The sequence below is a fragment of the Acomys russatus genome, chromosome 14, assembly GCF_903995435.1.
Source record: "Acomys russatus chromosome 14, mAcoRus1.1, whole genome shotgun sequence".
In the NCBI taxonomy this organism is placed as follows: Eukaryota; Metazoa; Chordata; class Mammalia; order Rodentia; family Muridae; genus Acomys; species Acomys russatus.
In genome coordinates, this window is record NC_067150.1 from 31,370,023 (window position 1) to 31,389,257 (window position 19,235).

At 37.7% G+C, this 19,235-nt stretch overlaps 1 protein-coding gene across 1 annotated transcript; it reads right to left on the reverse strand.

Annotated features, from left to right (window-relative positions):
• Nucleotides 1–17,742: 17,742 nt before the first annotated feature.
• LOC127198320 (olfactory receptor 149-like) lies at nt 17,743–18,664 on the reverse strand. The gene is given in 2 exon segments (XM_051156216.1): nt 17,743–18,634; nt 18,636–18,664. Coding segments are annotated over 2 exon segments (921 nt in total).
• Between the last annotated feature and the right edge of the window lie 571 nt (nt 18,665–19,235).

A 19,235-nucleotide genomic window follows, 5' to 3' on the forward strand; every position in this document is an offset into this window, starting at 1 on the left:
AGGTCACTACATGACTTTTCCCGAATTATTTATATATATATATACACACACACATTATTCAATGAATATTAAATTGTTGTAATTGGACTCATTTTTTACAGGGATTTTACATATTCATAACCCAATCTATCTTGATCTTTCACTTCCACAAAACACCAACTTGATATTTCAAACATTTAAAAATATGTAAAACACTAAATACTGAAATAGAAAAAAACCAGAGATTAACAATGCCTAAATTTGACTATTTGAAAAGACTGAAGCATAGTCCCCTCTGATGATGATTTCTGAAACACACCACACACACACACACACACACACACACACACACTAATGTGTAGAAGGAAAGTAAGTAGAAAAATATTGAGTAGCTAGATATGAAGCAATAAATCAAAATAATTTATCAAAGATGCAACAAATATTTATAAAAACTAACATGTAAATATGAATATTTACATGAATTACTTTCTATGGCAACTGGGAAATTAGTTAATTAAAATCTTAGTGGATGAAAGACATTTATTGTCTCCCAGTTTTATGGGTCGGGGAATCCAGGCATAACCTAATTGGGTATCAGGAGTTCTGCCAAGGAATCTTATCAGGTTGCTGTCAATCCTCCAGCTGGGAGCTGGGACTTCAATCATAGCTGCACTGCCCACTAGGGAATAATCTATTTCTAAGCTTACTCTCAGGTCTACTATCCAACTGGGACCTTGGCAGGGCTGCTTCCCAACATGGGAACTGGATTCTCCAAAGCAATCAAACTGATATGCTGGAAGGTGGAGAATACCATCTAGATGGCTGGAAGGGACAGCTGTTCACAATCCAGTCTCAAGGTGACAGTCCATCACTGCTGCCGCCTTCCACTACTAGAACCGAGATGCTAAACCCAGGCAGACAAAGAACCGTAGATGTGGAGGCATTGTAGAGTGGTGGAGAAGATGGTGAGCTAAATAGTTGACTATCTTGGGAGGGACAAATGGATAATTGTACTTTTCTAAATCAAAAGGAAAACAATTTCTTACCCTACCACAAACAGAACTTGATTTGAAGTAGGTTAAAGATTTAAAGGTGAAAAATGAAGCCATAGAAATGTAAGAGCCAATTAAGGGTAACATGGTAAAATGTAAGTAAATTCAAATATAATATAAATAAAAATATAGATGTATTAGTGATATTAGAAAACTGAAACTATGGGCTCTTTTGTAGTTTCACTTTATAGGCCTGTAATTGTTATAATATATTTAACAACATTTGGAAATGCCAACGTGCAACAAGATGATGAATCTTCCCTAAACCAATGTGCGTCAACATGTACTATTATGAATGTCTATTTATTATCTGTTAACTTTTATATTGGTAACTATTTATAATTCTTATTTTAAGCATTAGTCAATAAACTTAAAAAGCATATATAATATCCATACCAGCTATTCTGAGAAGTAATGTTGTTACCACCAAATCAATATCTAAAACAGAAGCTGGTATTCCCATGTTCTCATTCAATATACGACACACAGACACTATCAGACATTTGTAGTTAGGGGAAAACAGGTATGTTAAAATGTTATTTGAAAAGACCATTGTTACTACTTTGGGTGACACATTTAATGCTCAGATAGTTTTGGAGCCTTCAGGGGTCTTTTTATTTCCTTTTCTTTTTTTTTTTTTATTTATATATTCACTTTATATCCTGATCACAGCCCTTTCGCCCCTCTGCTCCCAGGCCCGCCCTCTTCCCTTTCCCCATACCTGCCTCACTTGGTCCTCAGAGAATGGGAGCTTCCCTTCACCAACCCACCCCAACACATGAAGCCATATCTGGACTGAGCTCTTCTTCATCCACTGAAACCAGGCAAGGCAGCACCATTAGGGCAAAGTGATCAAAAGTAGGCAACAAAATCCATGTCATAGACAGCACCTGCTCAACTTACTAGGGGACCTACATGAAGATCAAACTTCCCATTGGTTACATGTGTGTAGTGGGCTTAGGTCCAGTCCATCCATGCTATTTGGTCAGTGCTTCCACCTCTGTAAGCCCCAATGGGTCTAGACTAGGTGACTCTGTTGGTCTTCTTGCAGCACTCTTGTCCCCTTCAGGTCCTTCTATCCTTTCCTCCCACTCAAGGACACATTTGATACTGCTGTTATTCACATCTTAGTGTCCCTTAGGTAGCATTCAGAAGTGATGCTACTCTTTCAAAATAGGCCATTCCATTCATAACATGTACTCTATTAAGAATTGTTTCTTTGTTTTCCTAGAAAATGTTCCTTGTTTTGTGGTTTGCAATATGCCAAACAAAACATGTTTCCATCAGACATCTTTCTAAAAATATGTAGTCATTGCTTAAATTCACCTTCTCTTTCAAAGATCATGTTTCTTTGGATTCCCAACAAAATAGCAGCAATCAGCAATCATTTGCCATGGATATCTCTCAGTGTCAACGGTCTCAATTCCTTAATAAAAAGACACAGACGAACTTAGTGGACCTAACAGATATTAGAAACCAAAAGACCCAACAGACATCTACAGACTCTTTCACCAAACACTAAATAATATATCTTCTTCTCAGAACATCATGAGACTTTCTCCAAAATTAACCACATACTCAGACACAAAGCAAGACTCAATGGATACAAATATGAAAATTGAAACAACACTCTATCCTATCTGACCACTACAGAATAAAGCTGGATGTCAACAACAGAAACAACAAAAATCTTATGAACACATAGAAACTGAATAACTCTCTATTCAGTGACCGCTGACTGCTGGAAAAAATAAAAAAAGAAATTAAAGACTTTCTAAAAATTATTACATCACACTCAAACTTATGGGACATAATGAAATTGCTGAGAGCAAAGTCCATAGCACTAAAGGCGTACATAAAAAAGAGTGGAGAGATCTCATACAACTAACAGCATACCTGAAAGATCTGGAACAAAATGAAATAATCATAGCCACAAGAAATAGTCAACAAGGAATAATGAAGCTCAAGGCTGAAATCAATGAAATATCAAGAAAGAGAACAATACAAAGAAGCAGTGAATAAAGGTTGATTCTTTGATAAAAATCAACAAGATAGACAATCCTTTATCCAAACTAACAAAAAGACAGAGAGAAACTATCCAAATTAATAAAATCAGAAACAAAATTGGGACCATAACATCAGACACCAGAGAATATACTTTAAAAACCTATACTCAACAAAACTGGAAAACTAAAAGAAATGGATAGTGTTCTCCATAGGTACCACTTACCAACATTTAATTAAGGTCAGAAAGACTATTTATATAGATTTATAATCCCTAGTAAAATAGAAGCAGTCATTAAAAGTCTCTAAACCAATTGGCCTAGGGCCCAATAGTTTTAGCAAAGAATTCTACCAGACTTTCAAAGAAGAGCTAATACTAATACTTCTCTAATTATTCCACAAAATAGAAATAGAAGGAATATTCCCTAGTTCACTTTATGAGGTCACAATTAATCTGATACCTAACCTACTTAAAGACTAAATAAAGAAGGAATTATAGACCAATTTCCCTTATGAACATAGAGGTGAAAATATTCCGTAAAATCCAAGGACACATTAAAAAGATCATCCACCATGATCAAGGCTTCATCCCAGAGATACAATGATAATTCCATATATGAACTGAATGAAAAATAAAAACCATATGCTCATCTTACTTGATGCAGAAGAGGCCTTTGACAAAAAACCAACTTCCTTTCATAAAAAAATTCCTAGTGTGAATAGGGATACAAAAGACACACCTAAACATAACAAAAGCAACTTACAGCAAGCCTATAGCCAACATCCAATTAAATGGAGACAAACTCAAAGAAATTCCACTAAAATCAGAAACAAGGCAAGGTTGTCTACTCTTTCCACAACTATTCAACATAGCACTTGAAATTTTAACTATAGTAATAAGAAAACTAAAGGATTGTGAGCCTAGCCTTTAAAGGCTGAGCAATCTCGGTGGTGGCGCACACCTTTAATCCCAGCACTTGGGAGGCAGAGGCAGGTGGATCGCTGTGAGTTCGAGGCCAGCCTGGTCTACAAAGTGAGTCTAGGACAGCCAAGGCTACACAGAGAAACCCTGTCTCGAAAAACCAAAAAAAAAAAAAAAAAAAAAAAAAAAAGAAAGAAAACTAAAGGAAATCATGTAAATACGAATTGAAAAGGAAGAAGTCAAAATACCATAGAATGGATACCCCACAGCTTTATCAACCAATCTTTGTGGTTGTTTGTCCCTCAATTTTCCTTCTACTTTTGTACTGACCTCCTTTGAAGCAAAATTTTAGAGTAAAACTATCACTTCAAAGGACCTCACCCCTAGCCCTAGGCACCTACTGATATGCACTGCCTTTATGAATTTTTTCATAATGTTCATACAAACAACATATTTTGTTTGTATTACTTTGTATTAAAGTGATCTTTTTGTGATACATTCATTCTGTGGCACCTATCAATTCTTTTTTTAAAGTTTGTTCATTTTACATCCCAGTTGTAGCCCCTCCCCCATCGCCTCCCAATCCCACCCTCCCTCCCTCATGCCCTCTCCCTCCCTCCCCTAGTCCTCAGAAAGGGGACCCTTTCTCCCCTAACATCTGACCTCAGCCTCTCAAGTCTAATGTGGACTGCCCATATCTTCTTCCTCTGTGGCCAGAAAAGGCCTCCCCACCAGGAGGAAGTGTTGAACGTGTAGGGGCCACAGTCCATGCCAGAAGTAGTCCCTACTCCACATATTATGGGACCATCAAGGAGACTGTGCTGCCTATCTACTACATTTGAGCCAAAGGGTCCAGGTCCTCACCATGCATGGCCCTTGGTTGGCACATCAGTCTCTGTGGCATCCCCCTCCTCTCGGATTTGTTGGCTTTATTAGTCTCCTTGTGGAGTTCCTGTACCCTCCAGGTTCTTTTACTCCCTAATTATTCCATAAGACTCCCTGTGCTTGTAAGGACCAAACTAATGCCCTGTTCTGTATGTCCTGTAACTAATGCCATGGTCGGTATTTTCTGAGAACTAGTCCTCTAGGTGACTCTTCTCCCTGCATTCCAGGAATGACCATGTACTGCTGTAAACTGCCCCTACCAGCAATCCCGGGAAACTACACTAGAGCGATCAGATATAATCAGTTCCCAATGTTCCTCTGAGATGAAAAACACTTCCCCTCGAGTCTCAGCCTCCACCCAATCTGTCTGAAGGTCAACATTCCTGTGACCTACACCTTCCCCTTGAGTTCCGGCCTCCATCTTATCTGCCTAAAGGTTGACATCCCTGTGACCCATAACCCAGCTCTCGGCTTTTCCCCTTTATAAACCCATTGCCCGTGAAGCTCGAGGCCACTCTTAATCTGTTGCATCACGGAGGATTGTGACCCGAGCTCGAGCCCATAATGTATCAGTATCCAGTCCTGGTGGTCATTTCGGGGATCTCGCGATCTGCGAATCCGGGCATTACATGCTCCACCCCAGAGTTTGGCTGTGTGTCTCAGCATCTGCTTGGATCTCCTGCTTTGTTTGATTTCAACAATAAACAATATCACATCAAATGGCTAGAGTATGCTTACATTTTGTTGACTATTTGTGAGATTAGAGGCACATAAACGTATTGTGATCTTTGGTTATTAACAGTGTTTTTATTTAAAAAAAAAAAACCCTGTGTGCACATTGCTTATGTGCCTATGCCTATAATCCTCTTGATTATACACCGGAAACTACCAATATATATCTGGAAAATCGGCTCAGGAATACAGTGCTTGTTGAGTAAGCTTCAGGCTCTGAAAACCGGGTCCTTGCACTGAAACAAGGGAACAAAGCATACTGGCGACTTTTATAACATATTGGCACAGGCTATAGTCATCTCATAGAAGGAAGCCTCAACTGAGAAAATACTTCCATAAGATTGGGCCGTAGGCAAGACTGTAGGGCATTTTCTTAGTTAGTGATTGATGTGGGAGGACCCAGTCCATTAGAGGTGGTGTCATCACTAGGCTGACTGTTCTGGTTGCTATAGGAAGCAGGCGGAATAGGCCATTAGAAGCAGTACTGATGCAATACTCCTTCATAATTTCTGCATCAGCTACTGCCTCCAGGTTCCTGCCTGGTTTCATTTCCTGCCTTGCTTTCCTTCAGAGAATTGTGATTCAGGATGTAAACCAAATTGACCCTTTCCCTAACAATTGCTTTTAACCATGCTGTTTTACGGCAGCTATAGTAAGCCTAATTCAGACAAAGCAACAACCATCAACAACAAAACAGAACTTTTGACATTTGAACTAATCAAAAGAGAAAAACAATTAGGATTAGTTATGGCGATTGGTACCTGTTATTTTTTTTGTCAAATGAAACTGGATATAAGTCTTGCTCATAACATCTCTTCCACAGTAAAACAAATGAACTAATGAAAAAAAAAAACATTGAATAAATGGAATTCTAATAAAAAGCACTAACTGACTGAACAAATTGTATTGTTCAGAAAAAAAATCAAATTACTATACTTGATAATAAAAGGTGACATTCAGCTTAATAATTTAATAAACGTGAGCCTCATGTTTAGTTTTTAAAATTACTTCTAAATTTAAAAAAATGTATTTTACCGAATAAATAATTTAATTTTGAATTAAATATACTTAAGTTTGAAAAAGCCATCAATTCAAATTGAGGCTGAGGGGAAGAAATGATTCACGTGAAGATGTGATGACCAGAGCAGCGATACATTAGAATCAGAAGCCATAGAGATAGATATGGATGATGAACATTAAATGTGGCACCGCTGGGAGAAACAGCAGTGCTATCACTGCTTTTACTATCACATATCTCTGTGAACTATGAGCCTGATTGGGCACTATATAGGAGAAGAATCATGGCTGGCAGATAAACACCCTCATTAGGTTTAATGAACTGTGGCAATTATCTGCCCACTGTGTTTTTCACTGGCTACATTTTCGCTGACCTCTTCTGTCTCCTCATGTCTCCTTTCACAAGGCCCTGTGAACCAGCTTTCATCTGCTGCTGATACGTCTGGTCTTCTCAGAAAGGTATCCATGGAAACCAATTACAGAGACAAAAGGAAGCACATACTGAAATAGATTAACACTGATTTTAAGTCTACTGTATTCTTTTCTTTAGACCTTAACAAAGAGACAATGTTTCTAGCATGATCAATACCAAAGGCTTATAAATCTCTTCTATGCTGTAATTAAGGTCAATGCTAGAAATACTGTTCCCATAATAATACCATAAAGCAAAAGGAATCCATTGTCACATGGCTCAGAAAACATAATGAGACAATTATATTCGTGTGAAAATTCACAAAGTGTATTTGTTCAAACCTAGGTGTAATTCAAAGAAACCATACACACAAGATGAATCAGGTTGTCACCAGCAGGATAGGACATTCTATTTACAGAAAGCCTATGCTTTTATAAGTGAAAAGTGCACTCTCATATACCCATAAGCTGTGTAGTGCTGCAGAGATATAAACCAGTAACATAACTGCTTATTATCCCTACCAAGGATCATTCACCAAATAATATACACTCATATAAATGTGCATCACATATAAATGTGCATCACAGTAGACTTCTTTACAGCAACCCTACCACAAACGTTAACAGGAATCACGTTGCATTTTAATGTTAGTTGGTGGTAGGAGTTTTCCAAATTTTTATTATTATCTTTTTAAATAGCTTATACACTAATGGTTTAGCATTTATTTCTTTTTATTTTATATGTGTGAGTGTTTGTGTGCACGTATATATGCGTACCAGGTGTATGCCTGGTGCCCGCAGAGCCCACAAGAGCATGTCAGATCTCCAGGAAGTGGAGTCACAGACGTTTGTGAACAACCATGTGAGCACTAGAAATGGAACCTGGGTCCTCAGCAGGACAACAAGTGCTCCTAACCACTGACCCATCATCTCCCCAGGGCCTTACTAATACCTTACAAGGCCAGAATCACATGTGCTGTGTACCACTGACTAAGCATGAGTGTTTGTAGTATTTAATGTTTAATTATAGTAATAGGCCATACCTAATATGAACTAGGCTGTAGTGCATATTTTTGTTATTATATTATATTTTTATTTTTTTATATATTTTATTAATTTATTGGTATTACATCTCAATTCATATTATATCTCAATACATATGCATCTCAATTGAGATCCCATCCCTTGTATCCTCCCATTCCTCCCTCCCTCCGCTATGCCCCTACTCCCCTCCCCTATGACTGTGACTGAGGGGGACCTTCTCCCCCTGCATATGCTCATAGGGTATATTTTATTTTTAATGCATGGATCTGTATGTATATGTGTGTATGCATACCACTGAAAATTATAAATTTCAGAGGACAGCTTACAGGAGTTAGTTCTTTCTGTCCACTCTGTGGATGCTGGGATTTGAACTCGGGTTGTAAGGCTAAGCGGCAGGTGCCCTTAAATGGTGAACCACCTCTCTAGCTCAGTTTCATACTTTTGGTTTGGTGTTGGTTTCATTTGAGGTGTGTTTGTTGAATCTGAAGGAAATGAAAATAAAGGTTAAGGTGGTTTGTTTTTGTTTTTTTTTTTGTTTTTGTTTTTGTTTTTGATATTTCTTCCCATTTTCTTGTGATTCCTCTGCCTGCCTTTGTGTCTTCTACATTGTTTTTCCAGTACTCAAATCTTCTCTATTTCCAATTTTTCCCACATTTCCAATCATCTCAGCTAATCCACAGGACTTCTGTGTCATTCCATTCTTCGAGGTCACCTGACCTTTCCAGGACAAATTACCTTCATCTGGACCCAGTTCGTGATGACTGTACCACTCCTGTGGGCACTGATGGGAAATGTGTTTCATAGTCTCAGTGAAAAGCTGATTGATTCACAGTTTTGTTCTCTGCAGTGTTTTTACACATTCTAATTAAATAAGTTAGTTTGACTACATTAATGTATTAGCTCATTAAAATAAGTATAAATATTCTGAGTCCTGTGGTCCCTAAGTGGACAGCAGAGCTCCTTCTCTGGTACATAAATTTATGCACAGTCATTTCACCGTGTAAAGCTTCTCCCTCCATCTCTAGGAAGTGTTTTAGCATTGGCTATAATGGAGTTCCTGTCTAGTGAAAAATTCCTCTTGAAGAGTCAAGAACTAAAAAATAAGACAATTACATGTGGGTCTGGTCTAAATCTTTCCATTTAGCTCTGATCACCACTGGATTTCAAGTGCTTCGACACTGTCCTAAAATAGTATAATTGGCATAGGCTGTGGGACAACACAAAGATATCATTTACAGGGAGCTATCTAGTCCCATATTGTAAATAGCTAAAGACTGTGAGCTGTGTTCAGGCTCCTACACTGAGCCACTGTGAAAAAGCTGAAGATGGAATGGGTGGCATTAAATGCATGTAGCTATACAGGCTCTGTTCAACGGAAATTTCAGCATATGCTGTAATAAGACTAGCAACAAGATATTCTCAATATTCTAAAGCAGACATTACATATTTACAGCCATCTATAGTACTACATTTAAATCTTGAATTTGATGCCAAGCCATCCCTGAGATGTCAGAGTTCCTCATTTTTTTTCTCACTTTCTCTGTGTTATATGCATAGTGTTTGACATCTCCATATCCTTTTAATTTACCACATGTGAAATGATTGTTTTACATGATAATTAAAATGCTACTTTTCTCTAACCACTTATTTCAGAAAGAACATATTCATCAGCATATCTCAAGGCAGATTTGAATGATTAAGATATTATTAAATAATAGTTTCTCTTCTGTTGGGCTTCATGAATATTATTTTCATTCCCATTAATTATATTGTTTGTAAGCCTATGTATGTATTGTTTGTGTATTTATATAAAAATGTCCCTTATTTCCATGAAAATATCTAAGAATATGAACTAGGCCTAACCTTGGATTTTCAGAAGTGGGTAGTGATACAATATGCCTTAAAAGCATGAAATATTTTAAAAAAGCAGCAACTGGCTGCTTATTTCAAACCACAGAAACTGCCATGGTTTTCAAGTTGGGCTTTCTATGAATTCCTTTGAAATTCAGAGTCTCACATTGTTTATCCTGGTCCTGTTGCATGCTTACACTGACTAGTCTTAATTTTTCTTTGTGTTATGTGCTGAGCAAAGCCAATTCCAGTTCTGGACAAGGAGGTGTGATTAATGATCCTCAGAGATGAGAGAAGGCTGCATGGAGAAGAGTCAGCTCTTTGGGGCTGTGCTAAAAAAAAAAAAAAACTGAACGTTTACTGTTTGTTTTGGCTTTTTTTTTTTTTTAATTTTTATGAAAACAACTATTCAGTGGTACAGTAAATGGCAAAGGAAATTTTTGCCATAGCTCCTAGAGGAGAAAATTACAGTGATCTTCTTAATGCAGTGGTTTAAAAACAATCATCCTCATTACAGAAATGCAGAAAAATACAAGTCAATGAAGCTGTGATAGCAAGCCTCCAGAGACTCCAAAGTTCCTCATTTTGCTCTCCCTTTTTCTGTGTTCTGTATCTTGTTTGGCCTCTCAGCATCCTGTCGATTTATCACATATAAAATAATGCCTATACAGGATAATTAAAATGCTACCTATCTGCTTTAATGCTGCATATAATAAAGCATTTAAATTTAATTAATCATAAACTATTTTATATGTTCACACTTACATATGTATATATATTAGATTGAAGCAAAATTGGGTAAGCAGTTTTCATTATAATTCTACTAATTTCCCATTATAATTCCACCAATTAAGATATGTGAGGTGGAAGTTCTGTGTTGGGATATGGTATGTTACATTAAAAAAAATTCTCCTTAGAGAAACATTCTAGCAAGACTCTAAGGTATAAACACTTTAACAAGCATTTGTATTACTAAACCAATCCCCAGACTTATTCATTTACCTTGCCCCATGACTCCATCGCACATGAGAATCTAAAACTACTGGGGAAAAATTGTCAAATTCATAATGAGCATTAGGTGCATCTCATAGGTATGACACTCTTGAGATTAATTATATTTTTTAAAAAAGTTATCTTCTGTGATTCCTCTTGAGATACATTATGAGTTGATGTAAGTGGTATGAGAAATTTCTGTAAATATATTTTCTATGATGACTTGTGGGTTCCCTAATTAAAACTAAGGACCAGTATCTGAATTTCAGCAAATAATGGTAATAGAAATTATTGCAGAACACACATGTCATCCACCGTACAGGAGAGGAAGGAGAACAGAGGTAGCACTGGGAGTAAAACAAACCTACTGTCAATGAGAACAGGACTATATGAATGATTCTGAGCAAGCTGCCCAGCCTGCCAGTCAAAACTAAAGCAGTAAGCACTTATTTCATAGGCTTAGTGTTACAATAAAGAAATACTCATATAAAAGACTTGTTACAGCACTTACTTCTTTGCTAACATAGCCAAATCACAACAAAATTGCCACTTTTGTGTTATCTCAATATCTCATGATGGAGTCTTTACTATTCTCTTCTATATACAGTTATAATTGTTAACATCTTACTTTAACAAGGATTACTCATCTGATTTAATTAATCTTAACATAAATTTATTTTGATTTTTTATTATAATTTATTCACATTATATTAATCTTACAATTTTGCTACTAGTAGATCACTTTGACAGATTCTTAATCTCCAACAGTAGTTACCAGTGAGAACATTGACTTTTCTGGTATTTGATGAGAATTTTGGACAAATACCAACAAGGTTCTTTAAACTGTTTTGTTTTGGTTTTTAGCTAAGCATGCTTATATATCTGTTTATAATTTGTTAATTTCAGTGACAAAACAAAATGTTGTCCTGGTGGCATAAAATATGTAATTCCAAAATTAATTTCCACTACTTTTATTGGATCAGATGCTCCAGTGTTTGAAATTTTAGTATCCTTGCCTGAAGCAAAATTAGTAGAAATACAATGAGAAATACTAATCTCTTTTAATATATATATATATATGTAATTTAATGTACAAAATATTTTATGATTGATTAAGTTTAAATACTTTATTATATACAGCATTAATTACAGTTAATGGTGTGTGTCAGTTGGTTGAATCAATATTGTTTTTAGATATCTGAGCCAACACTATTCCAAGTGTGTAAGTGAAGTGTTATCAGTAAGGTTGACATTTCAATAAGTGAATTAAATAAAGTGTGTAGCTCTGCTCTACTTAGTTGAAGGCCTAAGCAAAACAGAACTTTGAGGGCTTGATTGGTTGAGCTTGGCCATAGTTCTCCTGTCCTCATGTGGCAATATACATCTTTGACTTTTCTTGTTCTCAGGTCTTCACAGTCAAACTCAAATGTGATTATAATTATACCCTCAGATTTACAATACCAGACATGGTTTTCTTCATAGGGAGTGCGATAGAAAGCTAAGCAGCCCACTTGGGTTGCTACCACCAGAATGGTCATGCCGCTATGTAACAGTCGGCGCATAGTGCCTGACAAGCTGGTATGACAGGCATGAGAAGTTTATATCTAGATGAAATCATTGATGAATTGCCTCTCCCCACTCCTTTGTGGTACCTTCTAGCACTATACAACAAAAAACAGAGAAGAATCTTCAAGTCCAGTTCTAGGTCAAATATGTTTGTCCTATAACCAAGGAGTGTGGTGTCAACAGGGTCTTACCATTTAGTTCTTCTGTGGAATCAGGAACAATGACAAAACCCTATGTTGTCCTTTCATACTCTGGGATCTCACTGATCAACAATTCGTAGGAAGGTACACCTGCACACCTTCACACCCGCTCACCTTCACACCTGCACACCTTCACACCTGCACACCTTCACACCTGCTCACCTTCACACCTGCACACCTTCACACCTGCACACCTTCACACCTGCTCACCTTCACACCTGCACACCTTCACACGTGCACACCTTCACACCTGCTCACTTTCACACCTGCACACCTTCACACCTGCACACCTGTATACCTGCACACTTGCACTGGAATCTCACATGCACAACTATGACTCCTAGAATTGGTATTATCAACTTATATAAGGTTCCTCTGTACACATTCTTTTTAATGTATTTTAAAATGAATTATATAGTAATATGTTTCAATTTCTTATTCTTACATTTTCAGTTCTTGTTAGCATTCTCCCCACTCATCTTCCTCTTTTATCCCTTTACATTTTCCCCTGTTTAAATGTTACCACCCCCAACAGGTCTCCTGTTTTCCGTTCATCTCCCTTTCAACTTCTCCACTATCATAACTATCTTCTTACTATTTTCTCTTACAATCTTCTTGTCCTACTACATTCCAAGCTCAATGCAAATCTAATCAGAGATCTATAATTTGAAGCAGGGGGTCTTTATTTGAGGTAGAGAATGCAGTAATTTTTTTTCTCGGCCTCAGTTACCTCACTTGGTATGTTTTCTCAGATCAATATATTTACCAGAAGTTTTCATAATTTAAATTTTCTTTAGTGCTTAATATTACATTTTTATCCAGTTATCGGTTAATAACCATCCAGGATAATTCAACAGAATGAAACGGAAATTACTATGAATATGCATGTATCTTCATACCAGGGCATAAACTCCTTTGAGCGTATGCCCAAGATTGGTAGAGCTGGGTTATATGTCACATACAGTTTTTGCTTTGGGGGTTTTTTGTGTTTGTTTTAATATATTTTATTAATTCATTCATATTACATCTCAATTGTTATCCCCTCCCTTGTATCCTCCCATTCCTCCCTCCCTCCCTCCTATTTTCCTCTTACTCCCCTCCCCTATGACTGTGACTGAGGGGGATTTTCTCCTACTGTATATGCTCATAGGGTATCAAGTCTCTTCTTGGTGGCCTGCTATCCTTCCTCTGAGTGCAATCAGGCCTCCCCATCCAGGAGACGTGGCGAAATATGGGGCACCAGAGTTCGTGTGAAAGTCAGTCCCTGATCTCCACTTAACTGTGGAGAATATCCTGTCCCTTGGCTAGGTCTGGGTAGGGGTTTGATGATGACTGCACATATTGTCCTTAGTTGCTGCCATAGATCGAGCAGAACCCCTGGGCCCAGATCTGCCCATCATAGTGTTCTTATAAGAGATAGGGAAATAGATGGATCCAGAGGGTCCTAGAAACCTACAAGGTGGCCTGTGTTTTGCATTTTTGTGTGGCCATGAGCCTTTTGAAGACAAGGAATGGAATGTAGTGGCTTGAATGAGAAATGTCCCCATAGGCTCACACAGTTAAATATTTGGTTTGTTGGTGGTGGTGCTCACTGGGGAGGCTTGAACCCTTTAACATGTGGATATTTTTCTGGAAGATGTATATCACTGGGGGGGGGGGCAGGCTTCTTGCCTCACTTTCATTTCACTTTCTCTTGTTTCTTGGCATGACTGAAAATATATTTTTCATGTTTTTAGCTTCTTGCACCTGCTGCCATGCTTGCTAATTCGCTTTTGCATGCCTGCCATAATGGACTCTTAACCTGCTATAGCCATAAGGCAATACACACACTTCCATAAGTCAGTTGTGATCGTGGCACTTTACCACTGCAACAAAAAGTAACTACTATAGTTATCCCATAAGAGTCATGCCATGTTTGCACCCTAGAATATATCTACATTACTCATTTTTAAAGAGTGTATATGTGTTCTGAAGGACTTCTACATCTTATACCTGAAAATAATTTCTGACAAAGAAAGTTCTTTTCAGTTCATACACAAATAGAAGAGTTTGAAATGTCACATAATTATCACTCCAAAGTACACTCAGAAGAAAAATTTCAGAAGAACAGCTTGCTGATTATTCTAGGCCATCTCTCAGCAGATTTCCTGAGGGCTTGAAACTCTGGTCCCCACAGTGTTAAGCCATACATATATGTTTTACTGACTAGTCCATCCTATCTTAGTTTACGACTCTCTTACTCTGCTTCCTGGGAGATTCTTCCAATCAGTTTAAGTTATTGGAAAATCCAAATGAAATAAAATGACCAATTCTTCAGTAAAAAGAGGTTGGAGATGGTCCCCTCTTGTCTTATGTGCCCACAGGAAAATCTGTGTACTCATCAATAATAATTCATCAAAATCATATAGCAACTCCAAAAAGGAGAGTCCTTAGATTTTAGAAATGTATGCTCATCCATGAGTAAAATGGACCAATACTGATACAATCATAAAACAGGATGCTATTCAGAGACAAAGTTGGCATACCTTTGCATTGGGCCACCACACTTTGGTACTAGAAATGATTTCAGACATAAACAACCATATAGAAATCCAAAAATGAACACCAAATCAAAGAAAATAACTTTTTAATAGAATTACATAAAAGCCATATTATAATATAATATAATATAATATAATATAATATAATATAATATTTAGGGAAACAAACATATGATAAAACTAAAAAGAAAAGAACTAGAGAGAGTGAGAATGGTATTCCAAGGGGGATTAAGGATATGAGATCAGCCTAGTTCTTGTGGGAAGCTCACTGGTCATGTTTTCTTTTTGTAGCTAGAAGACTACATATGTTATCTTAGTGCCTTATTTCCAGTTTCTTAGAATCTGAAAAAATATTATTTGAAAAGCTCTCCATCAGGACAGTGGCTTGTTTACATATAGAGGCAGCTCAGGTTCTACATGGAGACATAGGAGTTTCTACCAAGTTTCAGAGCAGCTACGATTAAGAGAGGGAAGGGTAGGCATGCAGAAAACATGAAATAATTTGACATATTTCCAGACTCCTCTTTAATACTTTATTTAAAAATTATGTATGTGACTATGTGTCATGTGTGCCTGAGAGCAGATCCCCTTAGAGACCAGAGTTCCCTAGAACTGGAGATATTGGAGGTTATGATACACCTGAGGTGGGTGCCGGAAACTGAATGGGTCTTCAATGGATCCTCTTCAAGGGTAGTCTATATTAACTGCTGAGCCACCACACTAGCTCCACAAGATTCTTATATAGGCTCTCTTTTATTTAAACTGACAAACAAGGGAATACAACAATGAGGAAAAAAATAAGAAGATCAAGATTATTGCCTGGGGTGAATGTTTGCTACCTTCCAGCAGCACCTTACCAGCTCAGTTCAGTGGCTGGAGGAAGAGAGTTCATGTTGCTGGATTAGTCCAGAAATTCCTTAGATATACTGATTTAACAAGCAAAGCAGAAGAAGAAGAAGAAGAAGAAGAAGAAGAAGAAGAAGAAGAAGAAGAAGAAGAAGAGGAAGAAGAAGAAGAAGAACTGCTTCTTGCCTTCTCTCCTAATTGTGTTCTTCCATGTGTTTTTATTTATTTATTTACTGTATAATTCATTCAACAAACCAAACTGCAACTGTATTCCCCAAGCAACGTACCATTCCTCATTAAGTTAGAAGATAAACTTTGTGGTTTGAAATAGCACACTTGTCTTGGAAAACATATTTAGAAAAAAAAATCAAGTAATGCATGAAAGTAATTCAAAGCTTAGCACTTTCAGTGAATAGAGGAGCTAAGAACACAACAGAGCAATAGTTCAGATATATCATTGTCCCTGCATGTACTAGCAAGGTCCCAGTTTACTAACAGTCTAGGGTCCTTTCCATAGTGTCCCACCATCTTCTCTCTTTTCTCATTCGTGAACCAAATGTTCATAATCAATATCAGTTTCCAGGCCCCAACTCAGCTAGCATAGTTTGCTAAGTCACCCTAGCATGCTGATGCCTCTGCTTTGGCCAATTCATCTTTAGGATGTGGCTAAAAATTTGTCTCTGTATAGAACTTTTCATGGCTCATAAGTAACAAAATGCTATTTTGAGCCACAAGAATGTGCCTCTTTTTAACAATTGGATAGATTGTAAGATGGCTTATTTAATGCAGACATTTGAGGAAAATATAACTATATCCAAAATGAAAAAAAAGATGACTACATAAAGAGGGCACAGAGGAGGATGAGAAGTGGAAAAGATAAGAAAAAGTTAAAATGGACAAACATGTAACAAAGTGGAGAGGGGAAATGGGAGAGTTTGAAAGGAAGAAAAGGAAGGAAGAAATTTCGTAGTTAAAACACTATCTTTTTTTTTTTTTGGTTTTCGAGACAGGGTTTCTCTGTGTAGCCTTGGCTGTCCTGGACTCACTTTGTAGACCAGGCTGGCCTCGAACTCACAGCGATCCGCCTGCCTCTGCCTCCCGAGTGCTGGGACTAAAGGCGTGCGCCACCACGCCCGGCTTTTAAAACACGATCTTAAAAATAAACAACAATATTCTTTCTTTGAGTGACCCCAAAAAAGAATAAGCAGGCTACCAAGATGAGACTTGATAGCCAATGACCATATAGTGGGGGAGGAGGTCCCCCTCGGTCATAGACCTAGGGGAGGGGAATAGGGTGAAAGCGGGAGGGAGGGAGGAATGGGAGGATACAAGTGATGGGATAATAATTTAGTTATAATCTGAATAAATTAATAAAATTTTAAAAATTAAAATAAAAAATAAATAACAATAGCAACATCAAAAATGTTGTTGAGACAAAAAGCATAGGGTCCTCTCCTTGCCGGGCAGAGAACCCTTCTTTCTTTACCAATAGTGTAATATCCATGAAAGGGTAATTTCTAGAGTCACAAAACCTGGAGTCTCCTTTCTACCATTATTTCCTTAGTCACCCTTTGGAAAGTCATTTCAGCCCTTTGCCTCATAGTCCTTCATATAGTAAAATTAAGATAATTTATGAAAACCAAATAAAAATGTTATGCCTCCCATGGTGTATGGATGAAGTACTCATGGCTCCTCTTTCCTTACAACTGCTCAGGATGGAAGCCAGGGCTATGTAGGATCTTCCACAGTGACGATTTCACTTCTTTGTTCCTGAGACTGTAGATCAGTGGGTTTAGCATAGGGGTGACCAGATTATTTAAGACCTGAACAGTTGCATCCAACCAAGGGCTTGGTGTTGGCCTTAAGTATATGAGGACAACTGGCATGTAGAAAAGCAAGATGGCGGTAAGGTGGGCACTGCAGGTGGAGAAGGCTCTACGTCGGCCCTCAGCAGAGCGGATCTGCAGAATAGAGCAGACAATGAAGCTGTAGGAAGTGAGGATGAGAAGGAAGCAGCTGAGAGGCATCAGGCCCACACTGATGAACCCCACCATCTCTAGGACTGATGTATCTGCACACGCCAGCTTTAGCATCACAGGGATGTCACAGAAGTAATAGTCCACCTCATTGGGGCCACAGTAGGGCAACTGGAAGGTCAGAGTAGTTAAAAAAGTAGCCTGTATACAGCCAAAAAATGATGTCCCTGAGGCCAAAAAGGCACATACTCTGTGGCTCATAATTACTGAGTAGCGTAGAGGGTAGCATATGGCAACAAAGCGGTCATAGGCCATCACCGTGTACAGGAAACACTCAGTACAACCAAGGAAATGGTAGAAGAAGAGCTGGCACACACAGCCTGCATAGGAGATGGTTCTGCTATTTCCTGAGAGGTAGAATAGCATCTTGGGAGAGCTCACAGAAGGGAAAAATATGTCAAAAATAGACAGCTTACACAGGAAGAAGTACATGGGGGTGTGAAGCCGAGTGGAGGAGACAATTGCCAGTAAGATTAATAAGTTCCCCATCAGGGTAAAGATGTAGAAAGATAAAAACAGAACAAAGAGCATTGTCTCCAAACCCTCTGTGTTTGGGAAACTGAGTCACTACAGAGAGATTCCTCATAGTTTTGAGAATATCTGACTTTAAAAGGATTCAAACTCACCAGTGTGAACACCAATATCAGATTATAAAACTTTTGCTGAAAGCTTTGAGTGTACTTTTAACGTGGGGCAACTTTGTTTCTTACAATAGGCAGGGGACACATCTAAGTACACATATCAGATGCTACCATTGCCTCCTTCAGGGTAAGTGTATTTATTTCTCAGAAGAAATACTTTTTGTAGGGAGATGATCACCTTCTTTGCCAAGAAGAGCAATTTAGAGATACATTGAAAACATCTTCAGGTTAGAAACATTCTCCTATGGCATTTACTTTGAGCATTTTTTTTTTTATATTTTGAACTCTTCTGGTATCTTTAAGTAGCATACTTCCATGATGCCTTTCCTTCTGAAAAATAACAAAAAAGGATTATATTATAAATCATGACAATTAATGTCAATCTGACTTTAGTTCTAATAGCTAAAATAATTTATAAATACCTCTCATACATCTGTAAAGTGAAATTCACAATTATCTTAGCAGAGTCAACAGCAGCAAATATACCTTGTACTATAATACAGTTATATAACACCT